Raw genomic sequence first — 18,578 nt, 5'->3', positions numbered from 1 at the left:
TTTATTCAAGTATAATTAGAGGATAGATAGAGGATGGATTATCCTTCCTCAATAAATGAGCTATCAAACACTGAAAAAAATTTTCAATTCGAACCAGTAGTTCCTGAGACTAGCGCGTTCAAACAAAAAAACAAACTCTTCAGCTTTATAATATTAGTATAGATAGGATGAGAATCCGATCCGGAGCACTTTCAAGAAATTAAATATCTCGGGTCTTAAACGGTGAAGGAAAAACGCCGTAAGAAACTTTGCATACCTGAGAATTTTCTGAATTATCTACATATTGTGTGAAGTCTGCCAATCTGCATTGGGCCATTCAGTTGGAGGTGGCAGAGGTCATATCCACTGGACTATCACAGGTCTCGAGAATATTGGTCATATTTAAAAAAAATGAGAAACCAAAGAATTAGATTATTTCCAGAAAACTTTATCATAAATTCAATCTGTATTTCTAATACCCGGTTTGTATACAACAAGGAATTCAAAGCTACCAGTAAAGTGTCAAGGGTACCTGTAGGCTATAGCAATAGGAAATTGGTTGTTTCCGCTGTAGATATCTAATATTTAGATCTATATATGTATAAAAATGAAGTGCTATTCGTTAGTCTCGTTAAAAGTCCACGAAAACGGGTCGACTGATTTAAATATTTTCTTTTGTTATACCTTTATGGAAAAAACTAGTGGACCCGGTCAAGCTTCGCTTTGACTTATGTGTACTTCTACCCTACGCGTACCCTACCCGCGGAATTCTTATGAATATTGCGGAATACTCCATACAAATATCATACGCTATTATTGATAATACCACAAAATACTAATATTCAAAATGATACTACTAGGCTAACCACACACACACACACACACACGTCGTCGTCATCAACCCATATTCGGCTCACTGCTGAGCTCGAGTCTCCTCTCAGAATGAGAGGGGTTAGGCCAATAGTCCACCACGCTTGCCCAATGCGGATTGGCAGACTTCACACACGCAGAGAATTAAGATAATTCTCTGGTATGCAGGTTTCCTCACGATGTGTTCCTTCACCGATTGAGACACGTGATATTTAATTTCTTAAAAAACTTCATTTCAAAAACAATTTTCTTCACAGATTCGACCATACCTTTTGGCGTTGATGTGCTGGGGCGTCGAAAGCGAGGTTCGACGTTGGCATCTTCTCGAACTTGGAAAAGTTTGCACCTACCACTTTAAACATTTTTTTTATTTATTCTGTACATGTTAGCTCTCGACTACAATCTCACCTGATGGGAAGTGATGCGATCTAAGATGAAAGCGGGCTATCTTGTTAGACGTAGGATAAAAATCCACGCCACGGTTTTTACACGGCATCGAAGTTACTTTAGTTGGTAGTGGTTACCTACGTCCGACTTACCGGGGCTGAACAACGAACCCTGATGATACGTAAAATTATTATTTTTCCAAAACCACAGAGTAGGTAATAATTATTTATTTTTGACTGAAATAAATTTATGATCATGCCTCGTAGGTTAATGTTTGATTATCTTAGTTACAAATGACACTTGAAACTTACATATATTAAAGACGGGTTAAGTAGAAATCAGCAATTGATATCCTAACTTTTTACTTCATATCCTTTACCAAAGGGATTGGCTTCTTCATTCCATAAACGGCTAGTGTGTGGAAGTATCTCCCGATGTATGTATTTCTTAATTTATAGATCCTGGGCATCATCATCTTAAGACCAACCATTTGCCCCCATATTAGACCTTCATATTAAAAAATTTGAGAGTTTCAAGGTTTTTCAAAAAATCTTTAAGTAGAAATCTGTATTTTTTAGATTCAGTACTTTGGAGAAAAGGGGGGGAATGGTCTATTTTCTTGAATAACTTAGAAACTTTGTGCTGTGCACGAGTAATCTTATAAACCTAATGTTAATACGTAAGAACAATTATAATGCTATTCCTAAACGAAGCCATCTCATAAAGGTATACACATCATTATAGTCTGGTTAAAGTTAAAAATACAATACTCTTAAAACTACAAAAGTACATAATAAAACTTATTGATTATTAATTATTAATTAAATATTTACAACTGAAATTTTTTTAAAAATAAGTCAAAAAATGGCAATGTCAAAAAATTCTTGAAATGTCAAAAAATTTTAATAAAAAAAATTCAACCAACTTCCAACTCAAAAAATAACTTTAACTAAAAAGCAAAAAATAACATCCTACCTATGTGCTACCTTCTGATCAGTTTGAAAGCGGTGCCAAGCCAGTGATGTTTTAATTAAATACGTTTAAACTACAAAATTTCTGTGGTTATTCCAGAAACAGCTTTAATTAAAACACGACACTGGCTGGGCACCGCCTTCAAACTGATCAGGAGGTAGCACATAGGTAGGATGTTATTTTTTGCTTTTTAGTTAAAGTTATTTTTTGAGTTGGAAGTCGGTTGAATTTTTTTTATTAAAATTTTTATTTTTTTTATTTTTAGTGTTAGCATACCCACTGCATGTGTACGGTCACAACCTATCTAAGTGGAAAGTTCTTATCAATACAAAATTATCAAGTCCAAACACAAGGTAGCTACTGTGAGCCGTCGAGGAGTTCTCTTCACTGTGCTTCGTCTTCATCACCAGACCCTTAATACAGTCGCAATCCATCTAGGTGGAAAGTTCTCATCAATACAAATTTATCAAGTCCAAACACAAGGTAGCTACTGTGAACCGTCGAGGAGTTCTCTTCACTGTCCCTCGTCTTCATCACCAGACCCTTAATACAGTCACAACCCATATAGGTGGAAAGTACTCATCAATACAAATTAATCAAGCCCAAACAAAAGGTGACTGCTGTAAATCCTTGACGAGTTCCATCGTCTGTGTTTCGGCTCCATCATCAGACCAACTCCATACCTTCATAAAATTGTAGTGGTTTAAAATACCTTATGGAAACACTAACAAACGTACTAGCCGTCTCTACAACTTTCGAAAGTTCCCCTCAATTTCTCCAGGATGCCATCATCAGATCCTAACATAAAAAAAATGGGACCACCCTGAAAGTAAATCCTACAAAACAAAAAAAGAATTTTCAAAATCGGTCTATAATTGACGGAATTATCGCTGGACATACATAAAAAAAAAAAAAAAAAAACATACATACAGCCGAACGTAGAACCTCCTCCTTTTTGGAAGTCGGTTAATAAATTTAAAATTAAAACTACCAATTTAATTCAATCTAATCTTAGAATTTACAAGTTTATTTATGTTAAAAGATACCTACGTTTTTACAAAAGTACACTTCTCATCAGAAAAATTGAAACAATTCCGTTTTTATGGTTTAATTAAATTATATGTATTTATGGCTTATTTAATCTTAGAACATTGATTAAACCACAAATTATTCACTATAAACGACATTTGACATAATATAATCCTTACAAAACCTAAACATGCAACTATTTTTCTGATGAGAAGTGTAATATAATATAAATGTTTATCAGTCTGTATGTTTATTCATTTGCGGGGGACGATATTCAATCTCACGTCAATCGAGTAGTCTTAATTTTTAATGCAGTCAGGCTTTTTTCAATACTTTGTTTATTTCTTTTGTAAGGTTTCGTAAATATTATTGTCTAAAATATGGTTTTTTTAGTTAAATTTATATGGAATATTACATTGTTATACAAAATGGAATTCATAAGAACAATATTAACACATCCGGCAGTATGGCCGAGTATTTAATTTAAATAAATAAAGTATTCTATGGCTGTACGGTGTAATGCCTTTGCCTTTTTGGCATACAAAAAAAGAAGGAGAAATGGTGACGCGGGCGAGGGGTTATAAAATGGTGGACGACGAAATTGGATTATCGATTTAATTACTAAATTATTAATCATTGAGTGTAAATGAAATGTCAATGAAAATGTACGACAGTTAATGTTTACGAGACTTCATGAATGTCTTCAATTGTCAATGTCGAGATTTACTATACCTATGGTGGAGATGCAATTAAGATGTATACATGAGAAGTTGGACTTTAATTCAATATCTCTAAGTTATAGACGCCTCTTACACTTTACAATATAGTCATTATTGTCTACAAAATGTCTATTACCACAACACAATCTTATGTAACTGACTGACCATCAACGTCCATTCGAATAGAAGCCTGCTTTTAAACAAAAAATCTATTAGCATAACTAAACGTTATATTCTATGTATGTAAGTTTTACACCATTAAAACTCTCAAAGAAGAAGACTCAAAGAAGTCAGTACTCGGGCACCGCGCGGATCTTCTATGAAGTCTATGAAGTGATTTTAATTATTTTTGTAAATAATGCTTGCAATTTTATTTGTCAGCTGAGGGTAACCAAAATACTTATAAAATTTAACTAGATCAACGTTATGTGATCATTAAAAAAATATTTATTCAAGTATAACTAGAGGATAGATAGAGGATGGATTATCCAACTAATCCAACTAACATTATAAATGCGAAAGTTTTTATGTATGTTCGAATGTGTGTTATTCTATAACGCCGCACCCACTAAATCGATTTGATTGACATTTAAAACGTAGATAGATTATACCCTAGATTAACACATAGGCTACTTTTATCCCGAAAAAAATGCGTGATTTGCGAAAAACTGATGATTATGATAATGTAAATGTTTGTTACTCTTTCACGTGTGATTTCTGAAGCAAATTAGCTGAAATTTTAAATAGAGATAGATTATAGTCTGGATTAACACATTGGCTACTTTTTATCCCCGAATTACATTTTTTTTTTCGCGGGTAACACCGCATGGCACAACTAGTTGTATATAATGGTTTGAGACATTGCATAAAGCTGGCGCATGTCAATAAAACATATTCAATAACAATATAAAAACATGGCTTAGTGATCGAGATTTTAGTAATGGCCATGTTGCCCTTCCAAGCAGCTGTTTTGTGGTAAGTATTATAATGTAACCACGATATACATATTGTAAGAATCTTCTTTGTTCTAATTAAAAGAAACAACTAATTATAATGATCAATTTTATACAAACGATATAAAGTTTAGTGTTCCGTATTATTGAAGCACTCATTAAGCCCCATCATAAACATAATTTAATAATGGTAATAAAATTAGAAATTTTAGAATGTCGTGACAGTAATTTAGCTAGGATCACGACTTTCGTGTCATCATTCATCATAATGGAAATATTATGATATTAGTAGACAAAGCGCGGTTATTATAGCCTATAGCCTTCCTCGATAAATAGGCTATCTAACACTGAAAGAATTTTTCAAATCGGACCAGTAGTTCCTGAGATTAGCGCGTTCAATGAAACAAACAAACAAACTCTTCAGCTTTATAATATTAGTATAGATTAATATAAACAAACACGAGGACCATGACAGTCCAGTGGATATGACCTCTGCCTCCGATTCCAGAGGGTGTGGGTTCGAATTCGGTCCGGGGCATGCACCTCCAACTGTTCAGTTGTGTGCATTTTAAGAAATTAAATGTCACGTGTCTCAAACGGTGAAGGAAAACATCGTGAGGAAACCTGCATACCAGAGAATTTTCTTAATTCTGCGTGTGTCAAGTCTGTAAATCCGCATTGGGCCAGCGTGGTGGACTATTGGCCTAACTCCTCTCATTCTGAGAATTAACTCTAACTATGAGTAACATATCACTGTTTTGGGCCGCAGTGAATAAAATTAAAATACCGTCAGATTAATAGACAGATCTCTAAATCGCAGACATGCGACTTGCGACGCTTCAATACCGAGCGTATCAAAGATACAATCAAGAACAATCGAGGCTCGAAAGTGTTCGCGAGAGATCTGTCTATTGGACGAAGACAGTTGACACGTTTGAAGACCGATCAGGGCAATATCATTTCTTCTAAGCCTGAGATCTTGAGTGAGGTCGAGAAGTTCTACGGACAGTTATACACCTCTACCCAAAAGCCTGTTGACAATTTGGCCAAAGATCCTAGAGCCAAATTGACCCGACACTATACCGAAGATATCCCGGACGTCAGCCTATACGAGATTAGTATGGCTCTCAAACAACTTAAGAACAACAAAGCACCAGGTGATGACGGAATCACAGCAGAACTCCTGAAAGCGGGTGGAAAACCGATACTTAAGGTCCTTCAGCGGTTGTTCAATTCCGTCATTCACGAGGGTACAGCACCTAAGGCGTGGCACAGGAGCGTGGTGGTTCTGTTCTTCAAAAAAGGTGACAATACCTTATTGAAGAATTACAGACCCATCTCGTTGTTGAGTCATGTCTACAAGTTGTTCTCGAGAGTCATCACGAATCGTCTCGCCCGTAGGTTTGACGACTTCCAGCCTCCCGAACAAGCCGGTTTCCGAGCAGGCTTTAGTACCATAGACCACATTCACACGCTGCGGCAGGTTATACAGAATACCGAAGAGTATAACCAGCCACTTTGCTTAGCGTTTGTGGACTATGAGAAAGCCTTCGATTCGGTGGAAACTTGGGCTGTGCTGAGGTCTTTGCAGAGATGCCGGATCGACTACAGGTACATTCAAGCGTTGAAGTGTTTGTATGAAAGCGCCACCATGTCAGTCCGTATACAGGATCAGACTACGAGGCCAATCCAACTGCAGCGAGGAGTGCGGCAGGGAGATGTGATCTCCCCAAAGCTATTTACCGCTGCATTGGAAGATGTCTTTAAGCTTCTGGACTGGAACGGATTTGGCATCAACATCAATGGTGAGTACATCACTCAACTACGTTTTGCCGATGATGTAGTCATTATGGCAGAGACTCTGGAGGATCTTAGTACCATGCTCAACGACCTCAGCAGGGTTTCTCAACGTGTGGGCCTAAAAATGAACATGAGCAAGACGAAGATCATGACTAATACTCATGTACCGCTCCACCCAGTTATTGTTGAGGACTCTGCGCTCGAAATTGTAGACGAATATATATACCTAGGACACACAGTCCAGTTAGGTAGGTCCAATTTTGAGAAAGAGGTGAATCGCCGAATCCAGCTCGGCTGGGCAGCGTTCGGGAAACTCCGCGACATCTTTTCGTCCGAAATTCCTCAGTGCTTGAAGAAGAAAGTCTTCGATCAGTGCGTGTTGCCAGTGATGACATACGGATCCGAGACTTGGTCGCTGACTATGGGCCTTATTAGAAGGCTCAAAGTCACTCAGCGGGCGATGGAGCGAGCTATGCTTGGAGTTTCTCTGCGTGATCGAATCAGGAATGAGGAGATCCGCAGACGAACCAAAGTCACTGACATAGCTCAGCGAGTCGCGAAGCTGAAGTGGCAATGGGCGGGCCACATAGTTCGAAGAGCCGATGGACGTTGGGGCCCCAAGGTGCTGGAATGGCGACCCCGCACCGGAAAGCGCAGTGTTGGGCGACCCCCCACTAGGTGGACCGAGGATATTAAGCGGGTTGCAGGGAGCCGCTGGATGCTGGCGGCTCGAGATCGTTGTGCTTGGAGGTCCATGCAAGAGGCCTATGTCCAGCAATGGACGTCTATCGGCTGATAAGGAATAAAATTAAATAGTTAGCCTTAATGATTGCTAACCTCCGATATGAGAGGGCACAAACAGGGGAAGATTCAAATTCATAAAAAAAGATGTAACGACGAGAACGAATTATTTTACTGAGTAGACTTTAATCTAATTTTCCTACAGTGCTTTAGTACAGTATTCACGGAGCATTGATCCGCGATTCCCCCCCTACTTCAAGTTTGGTGCTGGCACGGCTGCGTATCAAGTGGAGGGTGGATGGAATGCCGACGGTATGTCAGTCTGAAGGATTCCTTAGCCCTCATTCGCACGAGAGTTTTTTTAACGGATGTTAAAAAGCGTTTAAATATAGTACGAAGTTAAATTAAAGCATATTTCCAACGCCCAAAATTGAAAATGCATCACTGCTCAAAAAAAAGCGTTGTTTTAAAAACGCTGTCATATGAACATACATTTGGAAATGCATTTGTTGTATTTTAACGCTTTTTTAAAGTCCATTAAAAGAACTCTCTTGCGAATGAGGTTATACAGAGAAATGTGATGCAAATCGGAAAGATTGGCGTCTGGGGACTAGATTTCTTAGATTATGAGAAAGCATCTCCAGAAAACACTATAATCAATGAGTTTTTTTTTATTCAATGACAAGTCAGCTCTTGACTGCGATGTCACCTGATGTGAATTAACGATACAGTGTAAGATGGAAGCGGGTTATCTTAGAAGGGGTAAAAATTCATGCTTATACTTGGGGTTGAGGCCGTAGACCCTTGAATACTATCTCTTAAAGCCATCATGGTCCAAACATTATAGTTGCTTACCCATGGTAGAAGCATGAGTTGACAAACTTTCCGCTTATTCTATAAACCCAGGAAGGTCATCTCTCAACTCTCGAAAGCATGCTAAAGCATGAAATATAATATCTATATTGTTACCGCAAAACATAACCTTCCTACAGCAATCGGTCTTTCAGCAATCTAATCTTCTGTACAATCTTCAGGTAAAGGTGAAAGTATGTGGGACACACACCTCCACGAGTATCCCGGTGACATCAAAGGGAATGCGACGGGAGATGTAGCGGCTGACTCCTATCATTTGTGGCGTGAAGACGTGAAAATTGCAGCTAAATTAGGACTTCAGTATTACAAGTAAGCCTGTATTCGAACGAAGCGATTAACTTGTGAGGACTCGCTAGAAGCTTTGGTAATCAACATTGTATTTTTTTTGTTGAGTTTATTTCTTCTGAAAATTTCATATTAGCAGCCAGGAAATGGGAAGATGGTGGTATTGTAACACTACCATCTTCACAACTCCTGGGTATGGATGAATGTGTGAAAGGTGCACCCTATGCCTCAAAAATCAGGGTTGTCGGTCTCGAATATTATCATAAACATCAATAAATCGTAACATAACAATATTACTTTAAGCTGCCGTTGTGGCAGCATGGCGAGTCTATGCCATAAGCATAGCTTACGTGCGTTATGTTTTATGGTCTAAGCTCCAAATACCCTCTCCTTATAGCACAGTATTAAGAGTCATCTATACTTTAGTCAATTGTAGATAGAAATTATAATGCAGCTTATTTAAAGATAAAGCCAGATATATTCAGTATAATTTTCAATTTCCACTTCTCCTTCTTCTTTGTCGTTACACTCTTGACGGAATGGTCATGTTCGTCATTTGGGTGTGCTGGCAAGCCTCACTATCCGTCGCCATTCCTCCCGTAGTATGAATCTCCTAGCATATTCGTGGAGAGCTCCATGGAGAGCGGTTTTTTAACCGACTTCCAAAAAGGAGGAGGTTCTACGTTCGGCTGTATGTATGTTTTTTTTTTTTTTTTTTTTTTTTTTATGTATGTCCAGCGATAATTCCGTCATTTGTGGACCGATTTTGAAAATTCTTTTTTTGTTTTGAAGGGTTTGATTCCAGGGTGGTCCCATTTTTTTCATGTCAGGATCTGATGATGGCATCTTGGAGAAATCGAGAGGAACTTTCGAAAATCGTAGAGACGGCTAGTGCGATTGTTAGTGTTTCCATAAGGTATTTTAAATCAATACAATTTTATGAAGGTTTGGAGTTGGTCTGATGATGGAGCCGAAACACTGACGATGGAACTCGTCAACGATTTACAGCAGGTACCTTTTGTTTGGGCTTGATTTATTTGTATTGATGAGAACTTTCCACCTAGATGGGTTGTGACTGTGTTAAGGGTCTGATGATGAAGACGAAGGACAGTTAAGAGAACTCCTCAACGGTTCACAGTAGCTACCTTGTGTTTGGACTTGATAATTTTGTATTGATGAGAACTTTCCACCTGGATAGGTTGTGACTGTATTAGGGGTCTGGTGATGAAGATGAAGGAGAGTTAAGGGAACTCCTCGACGGTTCACAGTAGCTGCCTTGTGTTTGGACTTGATAAATTTTATATTGATGAGAACTTTCCACCCCTATGGATAGTGACTGCACAGGGGGTCTGGTGATGAAGACGGAGGACAGTCACCTTTCACGTTTTTCTGAATATTCATATTACGTGTGGATAAAGGGGGAGTGAAATTTTGTATATGAGTTAAGGTAGTATTTTTAAAATTGGGATTGTAGGACTTACTACTTATCATAAGAAAATAACGTTTCAACTAATTGCTTATTAATTTTTGTTCACACTCAGTAGGTGTGCTAACACTAAAAATTAAAAAATAAAAATTTTAATAAAAAAAATTCAACCGACTTCCAACTCAAAAATTAACCTAAACTAAAAAGCAAAAAATAACATGTTACCTATGTGCTGCCTTCTGATCAGTTTGAAGGCGGTGCCAATCCAGTGTCATGTTTTAATTAAAGCCGTTTCTGAAAGAACCACAGAAATTTTGTAATTTAAACGGCTTGAATTAAAACATCACTTGGCACCGCCTTCAAACTGATCAGAAGATAGCACATAGGTAACATGTTATTTTTTGCTTTTTAGTTTAGGTTAATTTTTGAGTTGGAAGTCGGTTGAATTTTTTTTATTAAAATTTTTTACTTGATCAGTCCAGCGCATTGGTGACGCGCTCTTGTGCCCTCCACCTTTCCTTGCACCACAAGTCTCTCTATGGACGTGTCATCTCTTCATGTGATATGACCAAAGAAAGTCAGTATGCGTATGCGACATTGGACTATAGAAGAAAGACGCTAAATGAAATTTCCAGATTCTCCATAAATTGGCCGCGGGTATTGCCAACGGGTTTCACCAATAAGATCAACCCGGCCGGTGTGAAGTACTACAGCGACCTGATCGACGCTCTCCTCGCTGAGGGCATTGAACCCATCGTCACCCTGTACCACTGGGAACTACCTACGACTATTCTTCGTCTCGGTAAGTACCTATATTACCTGAGTGCTTAGTAGCAGTTTTCAATGTTTTACTGTGACTATTGCGTAACCGTAAACGCGAATTTCTAAGGGATTGAAACAGTTGTGCTAGATGACCACTAGATGCCGCTGTTTCAATTCCTTAGAAATTCGCGTTTACGGTTACACGATAGTCACAGTATGACATGTACAGAACATGGAAACGCTTGACTGGAAGTTGTTTTACAGTACAAGACAGATAAACAAAAGTTTTTTTTTTATTATTTACAAATTAGCCCTTGACTACAATCTCACCTGATGGTAAGCGATGATGCAGTCTAAGATGGAAGCGGGCTAACTTTTCAGGAAGAGGATGAAAATGCACTCCCCTTTTCGTTTTCTACACACATCGTATCGGAACGCTAAATCGCTTGGCCAAACTAGCCGCGGCCGAAGCCTCCCACCAGCCAAACCTCAACCTCCGTCTTGTAAATCCACCTCGCATACCATTACGTAACGGAAATCAACGGAAATCGACACACAAACGTAATAAATAGATAATTTAACGCTTCCATATTTAGGAGCCTGGACGAATCCCCTCATAGTGAAATGGTTCGGAGACTTCTCCAGGGTCATCTACTCTCTGTACGCTGATCGAGTCAAGACTTGGGTCACCATCAACGAGCCGATCGTCATGTGCGACTTTTACTACAACACGGGCTTCTACCCCACGAGGCTGAAAGACCCAGACTTGGCGCCTTTCTTGTGCAACCGACACGTTATGTTGGCACACGCTAAAGCATACCGGATTTTTGAACAGGAATTCAGGCCTAAACACGAAGGTCAGTTTCAAAGTCAAAGTTTATATCGTTTATTTATTACTCGCGGATACCCGCCACTTATATTATTAATATTAAATCTAAAATCCCACGAAAGCCAAAAATTTTTACAGGATAAAAAGTAACCTAAATGTTGCATAATGAGCTCCTCTATCTTCTAGTGCTATCTCTATCCCATTAAAATCGGTTACGCCAGAGCCCTAGCCCGGACAAACAGATAATAATTTTAAAACATAGTTATCGTGTAAAAAAACTACATATAAGCACTTGATAAAAAACAGGTACCTACCTACATTTTTTTATGTTAAAGACAGGCAAAGAACAGTCGATCCATTTTTTATTTTATTTGACGATGTTTAATTTGCAGGTCGAATTTCAATCGCAAACAATTTACTGTGGATAGAACCCGCTACCCCCGATGACGAGGAGTTGGCACGGCTTGGGAGAGAACATCAAGTATGAACATCTAACTGTACCTTCCCTAGGATTTCGTTTTATGGATTTCACTTTAGGCTTTAGGCTATAGACCATTACAGTACAACCAATTGGAGCTGAGCATCAAATAATGGGACAAAAACGGTAAGAAAATATTCCTTTTAAGAGTTACCGCTGCGTGTGCTGCATAAACGGTAAAATTACAGACAAATATGTCGATAAAATAAAAAAAATCGAAAATATTCCCTTTATAAAGTACTAAAGAAAAGGCAGTATAGTCTTCCAGACGGACTTTTTCAATTCCAGACGAACATATTCCGGAGTTCTAGCTAATGCAAATAATTTAATACATGGCTTTGGTTTTAAGTTTTATTTTAGTTATACCTATATACATTTCTGTTTGTTAAAACCATGTTGTTTTGTTCAGTGGGGCAGATACTGTCATCCAATATTTTCAAAGGAAGGCGGCTGGCCTCTGTCTATTGAAAAATTGATGTTGGAAGTCAGCCTTAAACAAGGATATAAGGAATCCAGACTACCACCGTTCACAGAAGAGGAGAAAGCATTTGTAAAAGGTTAGGATATTCATAATTATCAACCCATATTCGGCTCACTGCTGAGCTAGAGTCTCCTCTTAGAATGAGAGATGTTAGGCCAATAGTCCACCACGCTGGACCAATGCGGATTGGCAGACTTCACACAACAGAGAATTATGGAAAATGATAAATCTCTGGCATGCAGGTTTAATCACGATGTTTTTCCTTCACTGTTTTGAGACACGTGATATTTAATTTTCTAAAATGAAAAAGTTGGAGGTGCATGCCCATGACTGGATTCGAACCCACAGCCTCCGGGATCGGAGGCAAAGGTCATATCCACTGGGCTATCACAGCTTATTTTATTATTATAGTTAGGATATTGCACTCTTATAAATACCATACCAGAGAATTACCTTAATTCTCTGCGTGTGTGAAGTCTGCCAATCCGCATTGGGCCAGCGTGGTGGACTATTGGCCTAACCCCTCTCATTCTGAGAGGAGACTCGAGCTCAGCAGTGAGCCGAATATGGGTTGATGACGATACGATACTCTTATAAAATAAAAGAATTTATTATTGAAGTAACTGTGCCCCATTTCTGTAGGTAGGTATATCAAAATAAAATGTATTCTTAGCTACTCCTTATAACATTAGTTATCTGCTAGTGAAAGTCCTTTTAAAATCAGTGTAGCCGTTTCAGAGATTATTATTATATGTTTAGTTTGTTTAAAACAAATACCGTATATCCTATTATATGCATAAAAGTAAAAGCTGCAGTTAATTTAAAAATCACCCTAATTTTATTAATTTGTATATCTACTTACCTAGTTTTATGTAAAATATCCCCCCTTTCTTCATCTATGCCTATGAAGATATTTGGTATTGTAATTCTTGGGATTTTTATACCACTCCTTAATTTCAGGCACTGCAGATTTTTTCGGGATGAATCACTACACAACGAATATGATCCGATCAGCCAGGCCGGGGGACAAGCCGGGTATATGGTTCACCACCGGGTCTCCAGAGCTGAACGCCATATTGGAAAGCCCACCGGAAGCGACCTTCGGTGCGACTCCTATCCTTCCTGTAAGTTTGCTTTAAAATTGAACATTACAGAGTCAACATTATATATGTATTTTTTAACCATTCTGTATTTTAGATTAAGTATCCTAATAGTTTAGTATAGTTGTTTAAGGTAAAGAAATTAAATTGTATTAAATTAGTAAATTGTGTATTTCCAAACCAGTCATGATTTAAAATATTAATATTGTAAATAAATTTTAGACTTTAGTTTTAGACAGTTGCATGCGGTGTTTACCTATAAATAGATTTGCATTTTATCTTTCTGCTCCTTGCATTTATGTTTAATAATTGTATTATTTGTATGTTTGTTGGTAGACCAAATAAAGAGAAAAAAAAAAAAAAAACGTCTCATGAGGATGTGTTACAAGTTTTTCGATTACAGGTGGTATTAACATTCCTTATTTGTATTATTGTGGAGGGGAGGCATAACTAAGAGAGCATTTGATGACTTTTTCTCAGTTGTTTGTTAGGCAGCGTAGACACCGCCATGCTGCCAGTCGCGGTAGTGATTTTGTGTTGTAATTATTCATCTAACATTCGCTTGACTGTTGGATTGAGGGTCGGATTTAGAAGGCAGCTCGTATTGTGTGTTTCTCACTCTGGAGCTTTTACCGCCGGTTGCTTGGACTCTCTAATGCCCTACAACTGGAGGACTGAACTTATTTTATAAATTTTTAATAGCGTTTTGTATTAGGTATATTTTATAATTTATAAACACTGTTGAAAAATTAAAACTAGTGTTAAAAAAGTGTGTGTCAGCTCTGACGCACGTCTAAATAGGTATGCCCCGCAACATACACTATGTACGTCTCAATTTCACGCCTGAAAAGTGAAAGTTGCGCAACTGAGGATCAGCAGGCTGCGGCGTGCACCCCCGCTAACAGTTGTTGGCGGCACGTTGAACGGTGCGCAGAATAGGTTGCGCACAAAAACGTAACGTGTCATTCGTTCATCAAATTTTACTGCCCATATTTTTTTCATACCAGGGGCTATATAATGAAAAATCGATTCTTAAGTGTTCACACGAGCAGCTGCTCGCGACGACTGCAGACGACTGCAGTCGACAACATCTCGGCGGCAGGCAACGGCGTCGCAGACTGAAGTCGACTCCCGTTGGCTGCGGTCGTCGGTAGAGTTGCCACTCGTGTAAATGAACCCTAAGGAGTAAACTCTAAACAAAAAACAGTATGTTCAATGACAATGATTTTTGTAGGTGTACCCCAAAGGCATACGCAAGCAGTTGTCCTGGCTCAAGCAACACTACGGCGACATCGACATCATCATCACAGAGAACGGTTACGCTTCGACTGGACATCAGTTGAATGACTTCGAAAGAGCCGATTTCATTAAGAATTATTTAGAACAGGTACATATTGAACGAGTTGCGAAACTGAAATGGCAATTGGCAGGGCACATAGTTCGCTGAGCCGATGGACGTTGGGGTCCCAAAGTGCTAGAATGGCGACCCCGCACTAATAAGCGCGGTGTTGGTCGACCCCACCAGGTGGACTGACGACATCAAGCGAGTCGCAGGGATTCGCTGGATGCAGGTGGCTCAGTATCATGATGTTTGGAAGTCCCTACAAAAGGCCTGCAATGGACGTCCATCGGCTGATATGATGATGATGATGACATATTGATATAATCATTTCTTTTATTTTTGCCACGTATGTTTTAGTCAGGGATCCGTAGAACATTTTTTACACCTAAATTACTAACAAGTTAACAAGTTAATTTTTCGTGAGTAGCTTCATCTTGATGAGACGACCAACTTTTTTATTTACGAAAATTCTTGATTCTAGTAACTAACTGAGTTATCAGGAAATGAAAATTTCTGAGAGTCGGAACGAGATAATGTACTTTTTGTTACTAACCAGCTTTTTTTTACTGTTGCTTAATTAATAGTTAAAAATGTTCTGCGGATTCCTGACTATTTACAATAACTATCTAAAGAGTTTTCACTGCTTTCATAAAATTGCTATCAGATAAACTCAACGTTACAACTACATACAACAACTTGTAAGTCAACATTCGCTCGAGCAATAATCAAATCTATCAATCAAAGCGAGAGAAGTAGCTTTACATACAATAATTAACACCTATCATAGAGAGAAAATGACCTAGAAAGAATTATTGTTTTCTAAAGAGAATATTCTTTGCAGCTGGAACTTAGTAGTAATATTAACAAGAAGCATAGCAAGAAACTTTCGCTCCCATTCGAGATATTCTCCTATTTTCACATATACTATTTTAAATTCTCTAAAAATCTTATATTAACAGAATAATAATTGCTTCTAGGTATTGCTGGCGATCAAGGTAGACAATGTAAGAGTAACGGGATACATTGTCTGGTCTCTCATTGACAGCTTCGAGTGGTTGGATGGATACAAGTGAGTCTATTTGATCTGATAGTACCATAAAATGAAATCCTCCTCCTTCTTGCGTCGTATTTTTTTATATTTTATTTGATACACCTTTAGCCTCATCACCTTTTGATATGAAAAACATTTTAGGATCGACAAACGAATGAATATGGTGTTTTTATGTTCCATAATAAAAACAGTTAGGTAAACTACTAAAATGTCAAAAATAAAGCCTACAAACTAATAAATGAACAAATATTTTATTGAGTACCTACACTAGTACGAGGTCTATTCACGACTTGCAGAGCCTCGGAATACGGAACGTTCTTCATCCGCCACATTAATTCTTCTCCAGCACCATCCTATCCTCCTTAGCAACCCATTACTATCTACTATCCATTCTGAGAGGGCTTATTCCAATAGCCCACCTCACAGGCCCAGTGCGGATTGACTCCACACGTAAAGAATTAAGAAAATTCTCAGGTGCATACCAGGTTTCCTCACGATGTTTTTCCTTCACCGTTTAAAGCATGTGATATTTAATTTCTAATAAAATGCACATAACTGAAAAATTATAGGTACATGCGCGGACCACATTTGAACCTACATTGAAGGCAGAGGTCATATCCATTTGGCTTTTACGAAAAAAGTTTTTTATATCAACTTAATTATTATTAATCTCCTCCAATTAATCCTTTCATTGACACATTGTCTTATTTCAGTACAAAATTTGGCCTGTACGAAGTAGACTACGATCATCCGAATCGCACAAGAACTCCCCGTGTCTCAGCGGATTACTATGCTTGTGTCATCGCCAACCGATCGCTTGACGTACCAGATTCTTGTTACAACAAGAAATCCGTGGCTCGGCGAAAAGGCGAACGAAACGGTGGACATATCGAAAAAGACAAATTTGTTTTACGAGTTAATGTTATAGTATTCATTCTAAGTTTTGTATATAAAACCGGTTATTGAATAATAATAAAAAAAATATATATTATAAATATTTTTTTTTTGTTTAAACATAGTTGGAGGATCACCTAGTGTTAAGGCACCACAGGTAATCGACTATTTAGCACTGTAATCATTTTTGCAAATACGACTAAAGATTTTTTATTACTTTAAAATATTTACAGTCCTAACTGTGTGTGTACTTTTTATTGTAAAATTATGCCAAGACGAATACTCTACACGCCTAACTCTATCATAGCGTACCTCTAGAGTTTTCTGCGTGAATCCTAGTTTTTACCCCCAACAAAATTTATTGATATATTTAATATTATTTTCTTTTATTATTTAACTATTAAGCATAATATGTTTCCCCACTTTGTTATACCTATCCATTTCTTTTGTTTACAACCTCTCCTACTGCCAATGGTCACTGGCAGAGATCTCTTATAGAAAGACTCGCTGGAGCACCGCGGTTTCACCCGCATAGTTCCCGTTCCTGTGAGAATATGAGGACTAAATATAGCTTACTAGACGCCCACGACTTCGTCCAAAAAAAAAAAAATTGTAGAAAAAAAAAATGAAAAATTCGTTCAAATTGTAGAATTTCTCAAATTGCCTATGTGTTAATCCATGCTATAATAATATATCTCAATACCAAATTTCAGCTAATTCGGTTAAGTAGTCGAGGCGTGAAAGAGTAACAAACTTTTATATCATCAAAATCATCAGTTTTCGCAAATCTCGGGAAATTATAGATTTTGCAGGATAAAAAGTAGCCTATGTGTTAATCCAGAGTAAAATCTATTTCCATTCCAAACTTCAGCCAAATCGCTTTAGCAGTAGCGGCGTTAAAGAGTAACAAACATCCAAACATCCATACAAAATTTCGCGTTTATAATATTAGTAGGAAGTGTTTTCTTGTCCACTGATTTTCTTTTTACTTTTATGTGTGACTAATATTGGTACTAAATAAATAAAAAAAAACAACAAAAAAAATCAAAATGTTCGCCAGAAACATCAGGGTTTCTCTTTATTTAAATAGATAAACACATAATTCGTCCAAGTCGTTTATCCTCAACTCAATTTCGAGAATACGAAGTATGTAGTTATAATATTCAACATTTCCAAGTAAATTAAAGACAGAGAATTTGTCGTTCGTAAGGATAATTTTCCTGGTATTTTAAAAGGAATTCAAAATTGACACAATTTGGTTCAAGGTTAGCGGATTTTTGAAACCGAGCTTTTGATTTGCTGACCCATGAGGATAATATGACTCGCATCGGTTTACTTTCGTACGTCAATAGAATAAGTATCAATACGCGCTCGAGCTTGACCTAATTATTATCTCCTAACGGACGCACGCGACTTCGTCCGCGTGGAAATTTTAATGGGTTGATAATAAAGACCAAATAGTGAATAAGCCACCAGGTGGACTGACGACATCAAGCGAGTCGCAGGGATTCGCTGGATGCAGGTGGCTCAGTATCGTGATGTTTGGAAGTCCCTACAAAAGGCCCATGTCCTGCAGTGGACGTCTATCGGCTGATATGATCATGATG

At 37.9% G+C, this 18,578-nt stretch overlaps 1 protein-coding gene across 2 annotated transcripts; it reads left to right on the top strand.

The window, feature by feature from the left end:
- The first annotated feature begins 4,807 nt into the window (after positions 1 to 4,807).
- On the top strand, positions 4,808 to 17,072 carry LOC112057077 (myrosinase 1). 2 transcript variants are annotated; one of them, XM_052887402.1, is made up of 11 exons: positions 4,809 to 4,931; positions 7,656 to 7,762; positions 8,485 to 8,632; positions 10,670 to 10,836; positions 11,393 to 11,653; positions 12,018 to 12,106; positions 12,513 to 12,660; positions 13,545 to 13,708; positions 14,919 to 15,071; positions 16,004 to 16,095; positions 16,791 to 17,072. In XM_052887402.1, the coding sequence occupies exons 1-11, from the start codon at positions 4,897 to 4,899 to the stop codon at positions 17,041 to 17,043; spliced, it is 1,617 nt and encodes a 538-aa protein (XP_052743362.1). In that variant the 5' UTR covers positions 4,809 to 4,896; the 3' UTR covers positions 17,044 to 17,072. The 2 variants fall into 2 exon arrangements, with proteins under 2 accessions (XP_052743366.1, XP_052743362.1); XM_052887406.1 differs by lacking the exon at positions 11,393 to 11,653 and having other exon boundaries at positions 4,808 to 4,931.
- Positions 17,073 to 18,578: the final 1,506 nt, after the last annotated feature.

This window comes from Bicyclus anynana, chromosome 2, assembly GCF_947172395.1.
Source record: "Bicyclus anynana chromosome 2, ilBicAnyn1.1, whole genome shotgun sequence".
In the NCBI taxonomy this organism is placed as follows: domain Eukaryota; kingdom Metazoa; phylum Arthropoda; class Insecta; order Lepidoptera; family Nymphalidae; genus Bicyclus; species Bicyclus anynana.
The sequence above is the reverse complement of the archived record's forward strand: the minus strand, read 5'-3'. Positions and strand labels throughout refer to the sequence as shown.